At 42.6% G+C, this 19,177-nt stretch overlaps 2 protein-coding genes across 2 annotated transcripts; one reads left to right on the forward strand and one right to left on the reverse strand.

The window, feature by feature from the left end:
* Nucleotides 1–3,010: 3,010 nt before the first annotated feature.
* Nucleotides 3,011–17,615, reverse strand: LOC128272093 (programmed cell death protein 4). The gene is made up of 5 exons (XM_053009829.1): nucleotides 17,580–17,615; nucleotides 7,372–8,160; nucleotides 6,866–7,248; nucleotides 6,500–6,753; nucleotides 3,011–4,981 (listed from the first exon to the last, which is right to left on the reverse strand). The coding sequence occupies exons 2-5, from the start codon at nucleotides 8,147–8,149 to the stop codon at nucleotides 4,909–4,911; spliced, it is 1,488 nt and encodes a 495-aa protein (XP_052865789.1). The 5' UTR covers nucleotides 8,150–8,160; nucleotides 17,580–17,615; the 3' UTR covers nucleotides 3,011–4,908.
* Nucleotides 16,341–18,660, forward strand: LOC128272083 (sorting nexin-29-like). Its single transcript, XM_053009818.1, has 3 exons — nucleotides 16,341–17,895; nucleotides 18,013–18,316; nucleotides 18,374–18,660. The coding sequence occupies exons 1-3, from the start codon at nucleotides 16,550–16,552 to the stop codon at nucleotides 18,518–18,520; spliced, it is 1,797 nt and encodes a 598-aa protein (XP_052865778.1). The 5' UTR covers nucleotides 16,341–16,549; the 3' UTR covers nucleotides 18,521–18,660.
* Nucleotides 18,661–19,177: the final 517 nt, after the last annotated feature.

The raw sequence follows: 19,177 nt of genomic DNA on the forward strand, positions 1-19,177 counted from the left end.
ATGCGTGTCCCATCGATGAAAATGAATGATAATCAAAAGGCGCCAACTCTGATGAATACGGTGAGTGAGCTAGCAGCTCTCAGCCAAGTGCTTTGATTGTGTCTTGGACCAGTTTTGCTTGGACACAAAGCAGGCGCATTGTCGTGGAGCCAAGTTACTGCACCGTGTCTTCTAGCCCATTCTGGTCGTTTTTCGATCAATGAATGGTTCAAATTGATCATTTGTTGTCGATAGAGATCTGAATCAACGGTTTCACCAAGTCTTAGTAGCTTGTGATACATCACACCTTTTTGATCCTTCAGATACACAGCATTGTGTTTTTGCCGAATCGATCTGACTTTGCAGTCAAAGTTAATGATTTCGCGGTCTGGCCCATGATTTTTTTCTGCTTAAGAGTCTGAAAATAAATCCATTTTTCATCGTCAGTAACAATCTGATGGAGAAATTCCTTCTTTTTGTACGAATCGGGCAGAATTTTACATGCGGTTTTTGATTTTCTTGCTGTCTTTCGTTCTGTTTCATCTAAACCCTGAAAATACTTGGCGTCTCCTAGCCAATTGATTGTAAAGTATTTCTTAAGCTGCTCATATAACTTTCTGATCACGATCTAGGTAATGCCCTCCTCCTTGCACTACTGCGAATGGTCGGAAACGCCCTCCTTGCCACGAGCTATTTTGTCCGAATTTTCCGCTCCCTTCCGGCTACCGCTAATGGTAGGGCAATGTTCGCTTCCTTCGATGCCTCCAGGTAGGTGACCCGCTCAGTCAGCAGGGTGCGGCACAGTTTCTGCAACTGCGCCAGCTGACGTGCCGTTTTCGTGAACTGTTTTTCGCGATCGATCTGATCATCCAGCATCTGCACGGTGTCGTTGCTCGATTCCCAGCGTGCCTTCCACGTCACGTTTCCTTTTCCAGCTCAATTAGCCGCTTGAAGACGATCTCGTGCTTTTCGTCCAGCGTCATCCCACTGAAGGCTTCTTCCCGCTGTTTGTCCTCGCGCAGTGGCTTTTTGGCTTCGGCGTTACTGCGCGGTTTCCCGTTGGACAGATCCATGTCCGGTTTGCTCACATCGTCTATTTCCATATGTGGCCTCCATTCGTCCTCCATTGCTGGTTTCCAAGAAGTCGCTTTTGATGATTTCAACGGTTCCTGTACCGAATAATCAGCAGAAATGGTGTTGTGTATAGGCCTCTAAGAAACGGTAATTTGACACCATTTGACTATTATCTTTGAGGTGCGGTGAAAGATAAATGTTACTCGAACAAACAAGTAACTATGGACGACCTCAACACCGAAATTCAAATTGGCATTGCCGAAGTAGGACAACAGACAGTCGAAAATATACCCAAAAATACGTCGATCTAATGGGCTATTGCTAAGTCAGCCGTGGTGGATGTTTTACCAAAATTGTTTTTCATAAAATAAAAAGAATCATCCTTTCAAACAAATGTTCAAGCATCGAAAAATATTGAGCCGTTTTTGTTTTATAGCCAAATGAAAAATTGCAGCTTACGTGGCTCACCCTTGTTGCCTGGTTTGTTAATTAAAATTGTAGTGCATTCTGTTCCACTTAGTATCAGGTGACTCAAAGCATTGTTGGACAAATATACTCAAATACTATTTTTGTTTAATATATTTTTTGGCGAAGTTTGAGAACATCCGTATTTCATCCGCAATATCCGCAACAAATCAACTTTGAACGCACCAAAGTTCACTTTAATGTACAAGTTGTTAGACCCGTAAGCCAAACAACAAATACAATTAAGCCGGCTATACCTGCTGCAAGACAAATATACGGTTGGGGAAAAAGTAATCCATTATTTTCTCGGTCTCCATTATTAGTGATCGATATCTCGTGAAGTACCGACCGAACAGTTTTATGTTTAGGCTTGTTTTAAAGCTGATGCCTTACACTTAAAAAGATGCTGTCACTGTTTATTGTTTGTTCCATTCATTTTTGAGTTACAGGGTGTAATCAATGGAAGTCACCAAAGAGAAAATTGGGTATATTTTATATTTGATATTGAACTTTTTTTAAGGGGAAAATTCAAGTTAGAGCGTTGAAATTTTGCTGGGTTCTTATGGTGCCGATGCTCTAACAGCTAGCTACATGAAATTTTGGCTTCGTTGACCCGTTTCAGTTATTTTTTATGTTAAAGCCTAGGCAGACACGTCATCGAAAATGTCGATAAAATCATAGAAATAATCAAAGTTGATCGGCATGTCAGGAGCTGCATCGATCATCGGTCAGGAGCTGAAGATTAACTATCAAATAGTTTTAAATCATGTGCGTAAAGCTGGATTCACAAAGAAGCTCGATGTTTGGGAGCCACCCTATTTACACCAAAAACCAGGATGGCTCGAATTTCCATCTGCACAATTTTGGCCAAACGGAACGAAATCGACTCACTTCTTAAACGGAAGGGTACTGGGGACGAGAAATGGGTCACTTGCGACAATATTGTGAGAAAACGGTCGGGGTCTAAGCGTGGTGAAGCAGCTTAGCCGGTGGCCAAACCAGGAATAACGGCTAGGAAGGTTCTACTGGGTATGCGGTGAGAAATGAAAGGAATCGTTTATTATGAGTTGCTGCCGTGTGGCTAAACACTAAATTCAGACCTCTACTGTCAATAACTGCACCGTTCGAAGCTAGCAATTGACCAGAAACGATCAGAATCGGCCAACAGAAGGAAAATTTTGTTCCATCAGGACAACGAAATGTCACACTCGTCTTTAGTGACTCGCCAGAAAGTCCGGGAGCTTGGTTGGGAAGTTTTACAACGACTAAGCCTTCTACAAAAAAGGCATTATGAAGGTAGTTTTAAAAAGGCAACAACGTACAACAACGTAAATCGGACAATCGGAAGTATCTTAAATAAACTTTTGAGTTTCACCCAAAAGTAATGGATTACTTCTTCCCCAACCTTATACTACACAAATGTGGATATCGAAAAAACGAACAATTTTAATTTTTTTTATGTATAATGTTTATTTCAAATTGAAAACGTGGAAACATGTTTTAATATAATGAAAATTGTAAAGCAAACATATTTTTTTCTGTTTATAAGAATAATACCTAAATATTCTCATACCAAAATTGTAGGCAGTTTACAAAAAAAGGTCATAAATTTAAATCTTTGCAAAATGTCAACTTCTTTAGACCAAAACTAAACTTTGATGACACATTTTTTTCTTGATGGATTTTGCATCAATTTTTCGCGACACTTAATGGCACTATGGGGATTAATACTCAGAGTTAAAGTGTATAAGTGATTTTAAACCAAATGATTAATATTTTTAAGAAATGAACTCTTACAATGTATCTTGTTCCTCCGTGTGGAAAAAGTTATAAACATTTAATGGCGATCAAACTGTTGTTTGTGACAGTACCTTTGTACCTTCCTAAATGTGAAAGAGTTACTATTTTCCTTTATTAATCGCCTCTTTCATCATATTTGCCATTGTCAATTTTCATAAAAGAAACGAAAAACGCAAATAACGCATCCAACTTAACGACTTCCAAAAGCCAAAAGCCAGTTATCGTCAATATTAATCCACAAGATAATAGAGTAGCATTCGAATGCGGCTACGTGTAAATTTGGAATATGTACCAGGTGTATTAGTTGAATTTATTTGATTGATGTTCCAGATGTTGCTAATTTAATTTCATTTGTATTTCATGTGCATTTCATCGATTGATATAGTATGCGTTATTTTTGCATTATAACTTTCAACTTTAAAAATATGTTACTGTCATTCTGCAAAACAACACAGTATCTTGATTGTTCAGAGTATTAAAAATGCCGAGTTTCGTTCCGAATGAAGGGCACTCGCAGAAATCACTACTTTAATTTTTTCATAAAAAAAAGCGTTGAAAGCACATCGTTTGCTTGTGGAACAATATGGTGAACATGTTCCAGAAGTGAAACATGTGAAAGATGGTTGCGGCAATTCAAAAGTGGTGATTTCAATCTGAAGGGCAATAACCATCTGGGTGCAATGAAAAAAGTTTGAAAATGAGTAATTACTCGAGTTTTTTGGATGCAGATGCTACCCGTACACAACAAAATGGGCAAAAAAACTAAACGTCTCAATCAGAAATTTATCATCGTTAAAAAACCATGGAAAAGATCCAGTAGCTCGGAAAATGGGTGCCCCATAAACTGAGCAAAATGCAAAACGCAAAATGCAGCATCGCAAAACAACTGTTTCTTTAACAACCCCAAAAGAAATTTGTTTTTCATCGGATTACCACTGGCAATGAAAAATTGGTTGCAACCGAAAGTTCCGATTCTGTTTGTTGTGGGACCAGAAGAGTATGGTGTACCACGAGAACAACAAAAAACAAATGATAATTTACCAAAAACAAATGATAATTTACAACTTTGTATTAATGAAAAAAAGCTGGAATAACCCCGAAGACACAGTGAAGTAATATTGCAGTATGACAACGAACCGACACCGCCAAAGCCGTGATCGACGCAATGAAAACTTTTCGTTCAGAAACGTTATCGCACCCGCCGTATTGTCTAGACCAGGTCCTGTCAGATTATCTCACCTTTTTGCTTCAATGGGACATGCAGACGTGCAGAGCAACAGTTCGCCGAATATAAAGAAGTCGAAAAATGGATCGATGAATGGTTTTCGACGAAATAACAAAAGTTTTATTGGAAAGGAATCCAGAATATACCTGAGAGATAAGCGAAATGTGTAGCATCAAACGGTAATTACTTCGAAAAAAAATTGGAGGTTCTTGTGAATCTTTTCTTCATCGAAAGAACATGTAATTTCAACTTATACACCTGCTAGAACATACAACATGTTGTTTTCCCGTTCGTTGATGTATCAAGACATAGTTTACTGCACCTGTCGATCGACAGCCATTTGTGGCTTCAAATTTCTTCCGGCCTTAGAAGTCACGATGGAAATAACCTTGCTTGATCAAGCCGCCGTCACCTTCAGAAACAAAGCGCTTGCGTCCTCTGCGAAATGAAACAAAAGAAAAAGAGAAGTGACAAAAAGGACGGATGAAAGAATATGCTAAGTTCCATATTTTATCGGATCATCTATAATATCGGTATGATTTCAACCAGAGAGCGGCTTTCGTCGCGCTCGACGTTCGTCTACTTTATTGCGACATTGTGTTCTTCCAACTGCTTTCGAATTCGTGTTTGGTACAGGTGTTTCTTTACGTACTCCATTTACAAGTGCATAAATACGTAACCGGGATGTTCTCAAAGAAAACACACGTTTATTGCATTAAAATGAAACACCGAACAAAAAGACTAAAACTGTTTTGTATCAAGTTGAAATCTTTGTTAGATTTCAAAACAAGGCAATGTTGCCAATACAGTTTTATGATCAGGGTAAAATTGACAGCTAGAGCCTTTAGCCTTTAGAGTTAGTCTAGAGTTAGAGTTAGCTAGAGTCTTTAGTCTAGAGATTAGCAAATCCTGATTTCATTATTGTATACGAACAGGTTTTTTTGTAAATAGAAAAATTTACAATGAGAGAAATGTTTTCAATTTTTCAAATGCATAATGACGACCTTGAAGAAGAGATCACAACAACCATTTTCTTGCATTTCTAATAATCGTAAATGGTAGAAATTCAACAAAATCAAATACAGATCCAGATCCAGCAGACCTCCCTTACTAATTTGCTAATAATTTGTTTCACTTTTCTTCTTCCCATTCTATTATGTACATATGCAAGCATAAAATTGGCGTCGTCGTCGCCAAGATAGGCAGAGTCTAAATATACAACTGCCATTGCGAGTTGATCCCTCGCCAGTTCGAGCGCATGCTGGATGATGTGATCAATGCAGTGCATCGTTAAGATCCTCTTCTCGGTGGCGGGGACTACAGTGCATGGTGCGTTTGTGATCTTTCTGTTTGGGGTCATCGCTCGGCTGGATCTGATACCCACAAATCAAGCCAACACCAGGAGTTTTTGCAAGAACTGACGAAAGTTGATCATCGACGTCATGTTACCCGCCGGCAAAATCTTTACAGGTCATCCTGAACGACAGAAGGGTCATGGTAGTCCCTTATGAGCTTATTCTTATAGTGGTCCGACGCATATTTCATCATTTTATCATACCGAAACACAAATCGTAAATGGTGACAACCAGTTTCGTTAAAACTTATGCAAATCTGCAAATCTCTTCTGCTTATCCGGCAACAACCGCCAAGACAAATTGGGCTGCAACAGAAACAATGTTAATCTGCTGTTGCTTTCTATAACAATGTGGCTTTTCCGAGCGGGGTTGTTAGCCTCGTCCCAATCCACGCCGGTCACCAACCAATTCGAATTTTTTGTTAGGGACCTCTCGGCAATCGAACCCATGGCCAACTACGTGACAACAACGAGCGTTATCGACTACTCTAGCAACGGCAACGCAAATCAACCCACTGTGGTTATAAAAGATATTTGTTTCGGAAATGCCTTTAAAAGAAACAGCATTGATTCGAAACTCAGCATGTTCACCATGTACTTACCGCATAGGTATATCTTTGATTAGGGTTTCACTTAGAAACGATCCGGCCCTCTCACAGCGCTGTATGAAGCGATCGAGTATAGAATAGGCTAGTGGGATATCGAGCACGATGTCAGCCATGTCGTCGTATACACGTCGAAAGCCCTGCTCTGTCTGTTCTGGTGTTACGATGCAGGTACTGTCGAGCGTTCGAAATAGATCGCAAATGGCAGCCTCGGTTGACTCGTTAAGCGCTTCCAGCGTCATAATGATTGCCTTTCGAAAACAAACCATTGGAAACCAACGAAAAAATGATGCAAAAGCGCAAAGTGCAAAGTGTTAGAGGTAGTATGTTCCATGTATTTAATGATCAACTTAATGCACATACCTCATAAATAAGTTCATGGTGGAAATGTGGCACCTCCAGCTCCTTGATTGAGCGCTGAGCTTCGTCGACATCTCGTGACAGCAAGTACTCCTGCAACAGCATCGACATCTGACTTGTAATTGTCTGGACAGGACGTAGAGCCCCTCCGACTCCCCACACGTTATCCAAGTGGCCCCAACTGTCGTGCATTGACAGTAACGTGGTGGCGCGAACAAGCGCTCCGCGCGCATGCACATCAAGATCCTCGCGCTCTGACTCGTAGGCGTACTTTGGCGGAATGCAGTCGTCCGCAACAGCTCGTGCAATAAAGTTACCGAGCAGATGCGGTGCGTCCGGTGTATCAAGCATGATGTCCGGTAGATTAGCCAACAGTAAGTCGAAACCTGTGCGTAAAACAAATAACCAACCACACAGTAAGACAATGGCTCAGGATTAAATTATGGCATTCAGAACGATGTTGCTCCATCTTCTGTGCCTTGAACTTACACTACTTGTTTCGCACTTACCAGCGCAAATATCTTCCCGGGTAACGATACGCCCGTACAGGTCTGAGATGAGAACGGAGGTCAGCTCACGCTGCGACTGTTTATGATCGAACGCAATCCCAACGACCGTTTTCGTCACCAGCGGCTTCATTTCCAGCGTCAACAGGTCCTCAAACGCGTCGGCCACTTCGTGTGTATCCCCATGCTCGTAATACTCAAGGATGATGGATTCCATTTTTTTCACAATTTCTTGTTCAGTCAACTGAGGTACAATCTCCTTCAATTCAACATTGTGCATGCTGTTATACGCATCGATGTCGAAATTGGGATCGTTGGGGTCTTCGTCTAGCTCGTCGTACACCTCTTCGGTGCCCGGCTTACCCCACACACCCTTGCCCCCAGCACCGCCTTTCTTTGGCAGCCCACGTCCATATATATTACGCGAGCGACGACTGTTTTTCCACTTGCGATGCGGAGCTACGAAATTCGGCGTACCAGCTACCCCAAGTAGACCATCTTTGCTGTTCGAACGCGAGAGCTTCCGGACGCGCTTCCGTAGCTTGTCGTCTAGCATGCTAGCGGGCTTGCGCATAGATTCTCCCACGCCGCTAGCGACATCACGGTTGTCAGCCTCACCGCTGGTCCCATCGGGTGATCCATTTCCGATTACATCACTTACAGCGTCACAGTCCGGAGTAACTTCGTCATTAGCGTGAAGGATTTTCCTTGTCGTAGGATTGCCATTCTTCACCATCGATTCGCTACCATTGACCTGCGTTGCCACCTTTTCCGCGTTCATCGCATGGACACCTGCTTTGTACGAATAAATAAAATCGAATGAATAGAATCATTGTAAGAAAAATCTTTACATATTTACGTTTTACTTTTTCTTTTCGTCAAATTTTACTTACAAGAAATTTTTGGAAAATATTTAAATATTGATATTTAGCCTCATAGATATTTATTTATTTAAATAAATCGCATTTTTTTTTCTTCAAATGTTTACCTTTTTCACTTGCTTTCTACGCACCTGGCGCACAGGATATTTAATTAAAAAACAATGCTCAAAGAAGTCTAGGAACCACACCACTATCGTTCCGATGTTATTCGCTCAGTAATTGCAGAACACGCTCAACGCAAGGGTATGGGAGTGAATACAAAGCACAAACCTTTTCCTACCTTATTGTCGTTTACAGATTATAAAATAAGTTGATCGAAGGCTTTCGGATATTTAATTTGTGTTTTTCGTGGCCATACCCTTCACAGTGAAAAATGAATTTCTGTTCGGCGATAGATTGATTGTTTGAAGAATAGTAACACCAGCTCAAAGATACAATGCTGAACGTGTGAACTATACAGAAACGAAACCCGAAAACTGTTTATTAGTTTAACTAAGAAACGAATCACTTCTTTAGACTAGCGAACCAGAGAACGAATTGGGCTACGCAGTAAAACCGGAACTACAAAAAAATTACAAGCACACCCAACCGATGAAAGTGAGAATATTCAGACACTAGGTCATCCATAGAACGCACACACACACTAGCGTACACTGACATACGCAACATCTAAGGGGAAAAACATACCATAATACGCGAAAAAAATCGAAAAAGTTGTGACCTGTTCAATTGAATCATTACACCAATAGTTTTCTACGTCTTTATTGGCTGAATGGCACGAACCGATGCCGATACCACTCAAAAAATGTCAAAAATGCCTCGTCCAATTGGTTGAATCATGTATACGCTATAAAGTAGGTGTTTGATAGTGTTAAAAACTGACCGAAAGCTTCATTCGTATCATATACATAGAGTCCGGAAGAGCATGAACTGCCGAACACATCAACTGCGTAGTAGCGCAACTATACATCAAATACGAAATGCGATCTCACTTTCACCTTTGCCTGCTCGCTATAACCCGGTTCATGTCACGAAAAGACGACGGAGAGGGTATGAAAAACTACCCTTTTAGAAAACGGAGCGATTCTAACCGATGGATTCCAGATTCATTAATAACAATTAGCGACATAAACAAAACAACGCAACCTCACAGCGTGTATTGTACACGTGCTGTTGTTTCGCGAAGCATCTTTTTTATACAGATTTTGATATTCACTACCATAAACATGCAGCCATAAATACGGTCCAGTCCGTTTCTTTACGATAAAAAAAACATGCAGTCTTGTTCATGGTTGTGAAGGCTGTTGCTCATGTCATTAGTTGTTATTTAACAAAACTGGAGCTCTCGGGACAAAATAGCTCTGCTTTTTGGTATTTTGTCTCCAAAATTGTTTTTAAATACACGTACTCGATTCTTCTGTATTCGTGCCACATGTAACTTGATGCGCGCACGTGTGCGTGCACGCAAGTTACTCAAGGGAAAAAATAACTGCTTTTTTGGTCTTTGCAATCAACCTAACCATATTAACAAAATACCTCAATAACAATAATAAACAATAATAGAGAAGTCCACCGGACAGTGAATGAATGCAACATTCAATTATGTGACTGCTGCAACACTTTTAAAATCCCTAAATTATTTTCAAAACCTTAAATAAAGAGTTAAGGGATCGTAACTGTTTACTTGACTGTCATTGCGTATCTCCTGACTTAGTTCGCTAATAAAGAAAGCAGAATGCGATCCATGAGTTACGACTTATTAAAGATGACGCTATTAAAACCAGCACTTTCTCTGTAACAAAATAGAACGATAGTCGAGTCATTGCAGCTAAACTCGTTAAAAAGTAAATTTGACAGCATTTGCCATCAGAAGCACAACTGCATCAACTCTATGTTTAAACAAAATCTTCGCAAAAAACCCCTGCGATACGTTGCGTTGCGATGTACTTTATGCTAACTGCTTTCTAACGAGTTTGGCGGCAATGGATCGGCTTTCGCTGCGATTTGTTATACAGAAAGTGTTAGTCACACCATCTTTACACATTATGTCAATATAAATAATTCTCGAACTCGAACGAACCGAAAGTCCTAAAATTGATAAGGTGAACGCTTCTTCCGTCACTGTTTAAACAGAGTTTTTTTTCTGCGATCAATATTTGTTTTATGTCTTCTTAAGAGCGGGGAGCGACCACTTTAACACAACATTGCACAACTGATCCTTCGTTGGCGACAGTAGCTAAAATACTGACATACCGGTTCCAGGCAGTCCATTCTCAATATGCTGCAAACTACGGGTTTCTTGGTGATTTACCTACACTACCATCAGGCACTTCGGCCGAAAGTAGAGGCTCGTTAGGACGAGAATGAATGCTCAATATAGAGTAAAAGAGAAGCAAAGAAGCAGAAGAGAAGGTGAGCACGGACACACTAGGAAACTTTGTGGTAATATGTGTGTGCCGACGCAGGATGCAGCTATGAAAAACCACACACACAATGGTGCAGTAATTTCCCTTACTGTAGTGTGCGTGTGTGGGTTTGTTCTCGCTGGATGAGTGGTGTGTAGTACAGTCAGCCGAATTTGCTACACAGAGCACATCCAAAAATGTTCGCAATTTAACGTTTTTGTCGATGCAAACAAACGCTTCCGCCATCACCAACCCGCACGAATGCGAAAATCTGTTTTTCGGCTTGAGCGAAAAACAACGTTGTAACGACGGTTTTATCAACAACTCGGATCGATAGCGCATAATATTGGCGCGATGGACCAAATTGTGGGTCGAATCACCGACATATCTTAAGCAGCCGCCACGTATCTCGAACTTGAACTCGACCAGCGATTGACCACAAAATTGAGTGGATGTTTCTATCGCTCTCTCCTTTGCTTCCTTTCTCCTCTCCCCTCCTCTCACCTTTGCCTCCTTTTCAATGTTATTCACGAATCCGGAAGAACCTCTTGATGACCCCCCGCCCCGACGATGGTGTAGCCGTATTGGCAAGAGAGCATTTGTTCATCGCCCTTTGTCGGTACCAATAGTGTAACAACGTATATTTACTACTTTACTTTAGTAATTTTTTAGTATATTTATATTTGTACAGAATGAGCCATATAAGATTCTTTTCTTGATATAGTTAAAAGAACGGCTTAATATTTTTCCATGCTTGAACTTTTATTCGAAAGGTTCATTCTGGGGGGCCAAACGATGCATAACATATAACATAACATAACAAAATTTGAAGCCTTATCGGTAAGCATGTGTCAATATAATAAAAATTTATAGTTAAAATAAAAAAAACTTCACAAATAAGAACTTACATTATCCTTACGTTTATAAACAAACGCTCGTTGTTACGTGTTATGTGTTATGTTTTACAGGGTCCGCTGAGCCACAAAGCTTTTGACACATGCTTACCGATTAAGTGTCAAATTTTGTTATGTTATGTTTTTGTTACGGACCGTGTGGCTCCCCAGAAAGGATTTATGTATGTTCTTATTTGTGAAGTTTTTTTAAATTTTAACTTAAAATTTCTATTATATTGACACAAGCTGATCGATTAAGTGTCAAATTTTGTTATGTTATGTTATTGTTACGCACCGTGTTGCGCCCCAGGTAGGTCTTCAACTCAAAAGATACGATATTTAAAAAGCATATTTCCTCCTCGGTGGTTATGTTCATTAGCAGAATTGTGGTTTTTGGGATTCGGAAAACCCACACGTCGTGTAAGAGAAGCCAATGCACCTAAATCAAAGGACTGTTTGGTGCGAATTTTGGTCTGGTAGCATCATCGGCCGCCGTACGAATGAATGAAGATGCAGCCCCCGGAACCGCCGAAGTACGCTACCGAGTAATGTTGGCTGATTGGTTCTTCTGCGAAATTGCAGCTTAGAACTTGAACGACATGCGGTTTCAACAGGACGGCGCTACCTGCTATACAGCGACAGCCACAATCGATTGTTTGCGCCGCATCTTCGAACAGCGAATAATCAGCAGAAATGGTGTTGTGAATTGACCTCCAAGAAACGGCGATTTGACACCATTGGACTGTTATCTTTGGGCTGCGGTTAAAAGTAAATGTTAAGCGAACAAACCAGCAACTGACGACCTCTAGACCGAAATTCAAAATGCCATTGCCGAGATAGGACCACAAACAGTCGAAAATGTACGCAAAATAAGCCGATCGAATACTGCTAAGCGAGCCGTGGTGGACATTTGACCAAAATTGTTTTTCATAAAAACAAATTGGTGAATCTATTACGAGAGAGTGGTTTTGCGCAGTAATCTGGATACAACGTGTGTGCTTCGTGATGGTCAAAAGAGAAAATGACAAACACTTTATTTACAGATGACATATCAATGTGCTATAAACTAACGTTATTACGGACGCTAACGGTTGCTGTATTCCAACACTCCTCCTCAAACGGTGCGTCCTTATCGTCTGATAAACGCAACACTACGTGGCACAAACGCGCCATAATACGCGGCTTTTAATGGATTAATTGCCCCTAGAGCTTTGGTTAATATATCCGCTCTCCCATCTCTGTCTGATCTCGATTTAGATAGTGCCCTCCTCCTTGCACTGCTGCGAATGGTCGGAACCGACCTTCTTGCCACGAGCTATTTTGTCCGAATTTTCCGCTCCCTTGGCTACCGCTAGTGGTAGGGCTACGTTCGCTTCCTTCGATGCCTCCCAGGTAGGTGGCCCTCTCAGTCAGTAGGGTGCGGCACAGTTTCTGCATTTGCGCCAGCTGACGTGCCGTTTTCGTGAACTGTTTTTCACGATCGATCTGGTCATCCAGCATCTTCTGCACGGTGTCGTTGCTCGATTCCCAGCGCGCCTTCCACGCTATCGATTCGCGTACCTCCCGCTCGGCCGCGTCTCGCTCCCGGCCGTGATGCTCGCTGATGACCTTCTGCTCGGCCAATACCTTGTCGAAGTTTTTCTGCTTCTCCTCCAGCTCCAACACCTTGGTGCGCTGGATTTCCGTTGAATTAGGATCCATCGTGGTCGCAGACATATCTAAAACGTAATCTAAAAGACGTTTCGGGGGGTTACGTTCGACTCTCACCGGCCTTGTAGTTGTCCCTTGAAGTGATTGTATGTCGACTCCACTTGCTTCATTAGACGCCTCGTTTTGTTTATACCTATCTTATACCTTATACCTTATACCTATAAGTTATCTTCGTCATCGCTGTAGCTTACTTCTGATTTCGCGTTCTCAAAAGTATCACTTAATTTCACTTCGGAACGCACGTAACACATCCACCGACGTCCGTTTCCCGCTTGCGATTACCGAAGAAGCTGGGGACACTTGCTCGTCCCTCTGACCGGAGTCGTTCACCTGCTCCGTCTCGAGCGCACTACTCGCCTCATCCAGGTTGACGCTATTTGCATCCTTCAGCTCCGACTGGATCTTCTGGTCCTCATCCTGCTGCTCCATGAGCGCCTGCTTCTCGGACCCGATCTTACGCAGCTTCGAGCTGAGGGCCAGCCTCTGGAGCGTTTTCTCCTCCAGCAGCCACTGCAATTCAGTCAGTTGGCTCTCTAGATTGCTAGCACGCTTGATGGCCGCCGAAGCCTTCAGTTCGACATCATCCAAACGCTGCGTGACGTCCTGCATCATTGTCCTGCAACTCCACGCGCACCCGTATGTCGTCTACCATCACCCTATTGTTCGCTTCGAGTGTTACCTCCTTATCCTTGAGGTCATCCTCGAGCTTCTGCTTTGCGGCCACTGCCGCCCCCCGCTGTTTACGCTCTTCGTCCAGCACGGCTTCCGGATTGCGCAGTTCGTTCACCAAATGTCCACGTCGTTTCTGTTCCGTCTGTTCCATCGCTAACAGTGCTGTCGACGCTCGAAACTCCTCACTCGACTCGGCGTTTCCACCTGAATAGTTTTCTCCTGCTGAAAACTTAGACTCACGTCCTAGTTGACGGATCGCCTTCTTATCGCGATGTCCCCGCCGTCTCTGCCAGACGTATTCACGATCTACATTGTGGTGATTTCCGATCATCACGGCCTCGTGCCTTTTGGTGGTGGTTCCAGTGCACGCCAACACAGATGTATGTTTCTGATTTCGTTTGTATAAACCATTCTCGCGGCCTCCGGTGACGATCACCTTGCCGTCGGGGTTGATGACTGTGCATCCTTTTTGTTTAAATACTACTGTGTTGCCTTGATCGGTAATCTTGCTCACTGATAGCAAGTTAACAGCCAAACCTGGTACGAAATCGACGTTTTTAACTTCGACTGTATTTGTATTACAGGTTGGTCTAAGCACTGCAGATCCTTCCCCGACTGTACTCATGCATTCTTTGTTAGCTGCATATATAGTACCTTTTGATTCTCTGAACTTACTGAGCATCGTTTTGTTATTGGTTAGGTGTTTTACACATCCTGAATCGAAGAACCAATCTTTGTCGTTTGTTGTATCTGGTATCGACAGCACTGTGCACAAAGCGTCCTTTCCTTTTTCCGGAGCACTTTGTTGCATTGGTTCTTGCGATCGGCAGTATTTCGCTATGTGGCCTAATTTTCCACATCGGTGACATTTCGGTCCTTTCCCTTTCGGTACATTCGCGTTTTTATCACGCTTGTTCGACCATTTCTGGGTGGATACAAGTGCCGGTTCTAGCTTCACTATATTTACCTCCGTTTCTTGGAGCAGTTTTGTCTTTATCAGGTCGCCTGTGATTTCAAGACCAGAATTTTCTACTCCCATCACCATGAGTCGGTACTCCTCAGGCAAACCTGCTAACAATAGCATCCCCGTCCATTTCTCACTTAGCGGGAAACCGATGCTACTAAGTTGGTGCGCGGTAGTGATGACCCTATTAACGTAGGCATCCATTGATCCGCACTGGACCAGGTTAGTGTTAATTAACCTGTGCAGCAGCGACCACTGACGCGTTAAGCCGGTGTCTTCGAAGGTGTCACATAGTTTCTTCCACACCACTGCTGCCGTTTTGACTTGCTCTACGTGGACATAATTGACAGGATCGAGTATTTCCGTTACTTCTAAACAGAGTTCACTTTTCTTTGGAAGCCCTTGCCAACGACCAATAGTTGCCGACTCCTTTAGAGTCGGGGTTTCTTAGTACTTCAAACCTTTCCCGCTGGTGAAAGCCTTGCGGAAAAGCCGGGGTTTGCATTGCTCTGGCACTCCAAAAGGCAACTAGCAATAGGTTTAAGTCTTAAAATTAAGTAAGTTAGGCTATTGCAGCTCAAAGTCTCTATAATACAAAAGAATAGAATAGAATAGGGCTCAAACCATTCGAAGGCAAACACTGCGCAAGACAGGTTCAGAATCGGTGTGTTCGTAACCAAACTTGTAAGGAATTGTTAGAATCAACGTGGCGGAATAAAGGCGAGTTCTCCAGGTGGAGACACGGAAATGAATAGTGCGAGTGTTATTACTTTCTTTGGTTCTGCTCCGGCAGAACCAAGCCCCAACCGTTACACCGCTAATTGATGGTGCCATTCCTTAGGCTATTTCAGTGCTTGCTGCAAATACGACTGTCATCAAACATACGGATACGGATGCGAACTTGCGCCACACTTCGGCATTTAGAGCTAACCGTATTTCAATAATGCTTTCTGCAAATTCTTCAGGCAGTTGTGCTGGCAGAAAACGGCCAAATTACAACATTTTGCGAGGTAAAATGACACGCTGTCGATGGTCATGATGGAATGAATCACACTTTATTTTTGTAAACAAACCGAGCCCCACAAAGCGACTCATATGGCGAGAACGGGCTTACGCACGCACACTACCGTGAGGGAGGTACCCTACGCTTTTTGTGTGTGCGTTTTCGACTCCGATTTCTGCGTCTACACACACATCCTATCTTAAGTGTGACAGATGTACACTGTACACCTTTGCGTATTTGCTTCTCTTTTACTTTCTATCGCGTAGCCATTCCAATCCACGCGAGCACAGGCCTCCGGCTGAAGGTTCAGACAGTTGTGTTAGTAAATCCCATACAAAATCACCGCGTAACGCTCCTCCGACGGTAATTTGTGATTCATGTCCTCACGAGCCCTGGCCTTCGATCGAAGCGCCAGTGTAAGTAAATCCCACAGAAAACCGAAGCTCGAAAGCTAATAGGGAGATAAAGTTCAATCTGCCATTCTCAGATAGAACTTCTTTAGGATAGGCTACATTATAGTGCGTACTTTGGTGTATTACAAACTTCGATTGTACAACGCAGATGTAGTATAAGGTGTCGTGATAACATAATACCAAATTTAGCTGAAATAATTTCAACCACTGAAAGAACACGGTTGTATTTTGTTTTATGATATGACCAACTTCACCTTCAGTCCATTGTCGATAAAGTCAGTGTTAGGAATAAATTTAGGAATTATTGATGAAATAGTTAGTGGTTGTGCGTACAGTGGCATCGCGGTCGATCAGGCAGAACAGTGGCAAAATGCTTTAGTGAACGAGCTGTTGTCTGCGGTTCGCGGCTGTCAACAGCACTATGGCAACAAAACCGAACTCGCCACAGAAGACGATCCCCGTGTACTGTTGTTGTGTGAGGCGTGGGAGCGCGTTCTGTCCCACGGGCTTCGAACGAATAGTACTATGATGCAGAATGTGGTCGAGCTCGTCACATATAATTCGGATGGCGGTGGCGAGGGCGCACCACTCTTATGGGATTTTGCTAACCGACACTTAACGAACCACGAGAAGGAGCGTTTCAACAAACTGAGACACGTGTGGTCGCGGTGTGGTAAAGGGCGTGCTTTGTTGCGGACCATTCTGAATGAAAGGGCCCTCGAGCGGTATGTGCTGATGTGGTTGAGTGATGAAAAACTGCTCGAACAATGTTATGAACCGTGGGCACTGATGAGAGACGTTGAAGTGCAGAGCTTATTGCCAAATGTTGCCACAGGCCTTGACTCGATCCTATTTGCGATTGCAATTGACGTACCTGAGTTGAACACAAGATCGTTGTATGGTCATAGAGTAGAGCTACGACGTGAACCAATCATTGTCACCCACCCCCCGGCCGGTCCAGTGCGTAAAATTAACGCAGTCGAGAGAAAAATCCTTGAGAATGCTTCTCCGTCGCGAATCGTAAATATCACGCTAACCGGAAAGACCACAATCGCGGAAGATGTTTCGACCGGAGATTTTACTAAAAATAGCGACACGGAAACGCCAAATTTCGCCGATTCGGACGATTCACATGATGACTATGCGGACGACGAAGCGTTGACACTGGTTAAACTATTGCCTTCGGACGTAGATAGATTTTGTCTGCCCGATGCAACTTCAAACACCCATGTGCAGCTGTGCTGTCATTCCTGTACCAGTAAGCACTTACTCTGCCAAACTAGATCGTACGGTTGCCAACAAGTTAATCCCGCAACCGAGAGTGGGATTTCGACTTGTGCCGCCGATCACCAGATTACGGCCGCAACATCGACGACTATCTGCTCGACGTCTAGTACTGACAACATTACGACAAGAATGATGTGCGATCCGGACGACACAACTGAAGACGAAATAACGGGATCACTAACATCACTCGCTGTCGCCCGACAACATGAATCAGAACGCAACGAAAAGCTGAAACGGAAGTTTTACGAGCTCGAAGAACGATGCCATCTACTGGAATCCCGGGTGGCCGAGCTGAGTCTGTACGTCGTCATCAATATCTTTACCAGTAAAGGTAAAGTTCATTTTTATCCGTAAATTATGAGATTTTTTTCTTTTTCTTTCTTTTTCACAAAAATCTATCACCAAACAAATAACAGTGAAAATCAACGTCTAAGAATGTTAATGCAGTCGAATTGTCTCTCGGTGACTTTTTTTAACTTTGCCATTCCGAAGGCCATCCAGCAAGTAAGCGAAGGTCGTTCGCGCCGTCCCTATCATGTGTACGAAATACGCATAACACAATCTCCACATACACGTGGAACCACGGTAACAGTGGGCTACGAGAGCTGGAGCATATATCGGCGTTACAATGAGTTTTATAGACTTCATAAACGCCTCCTAAAAGAGTATCCCACGGTAAAGAGTCTCGATTTTCCTCCGAAAAAGAAAATTGGTTACATGGTAAGGATACGACGAGAAGCTTTGGCGAGAACTTTCATATATTTTTTTATATTCCAGAACGCCGATTTTGTTGAACAACGCCGACAGCGATTGCAAGTTTACCTGAATAGTCTTTTTGTGTCCATACTACCTGAAGTAGCAGCTTGTAACACGCGCACACAGCTTGAACAAACTTTCCCTTTTCTTTGCGACGCCTCTACTTAAGAACTACTAAATACAGTAGAACTGCAACTGCTCTATAGAAATGCGAACGGATAACCCTTTTAGAGATAAATACGGCCCGGACGGTCTTCTAAGAACAAAAAAAACCCGTTTTTGGAGATTCCAGTCTTAATAAAAATCAATTAACGACAAATATCTGGAAGTATAAGCATACATCACGTTCCAGAGGGTTTGACTAATGATAAAGCCTTGCAAAACGCTTGCAGTGACGTCATGGTCCTCAAGCCCTCGATCTGTCTCGTACAGCAACCGACGTTCGGAACAATAACTGCCGAACACGCACAGCAGCTTCGTTTTGCAATTGTTTCCGAAGCACCGCTTTAATCGCCGACCAGATGGTGCGTTTCTCACATCGAGCGTCAAATCTCACCGAAACGTCAAACGTGTTTACATTCGTGTTTTTGGCCCGAGAAAATAGAAATCGAAGAGGTAAGTTGATTTCTGAATAGTTTTTTCTGTGTTTTTAGATATTGTTTCTGTACCAGCAAGATGGGATTGAACAAAGTGACAAAAGGCCAATCGTCCGGCACTTTTATTGCTGAAATGGTGATAAACTTTTAGTTAAAATTAAAAAAAAACATCACAAATAAGAATCTTTGTTTGTTAACAAACCTCTGTTTTCGTCTGTTTGTAAACAAA

The sequence above is a fragment of the Anopheles cruzii genome, chromosome X, assembly GCF_943734635.1.
Source record: "Anopheles cruzii chromosome X, idAnoCruzAS_RS32_06, whole genome shotgun sequence".
In the NCBI taxonomy this organism is placed as follows: Eukaryota; Metazoa; Arthropoda; class Insecta; order Diptera; family Culicidae; genus Anopheles; species Anopheles cruzii.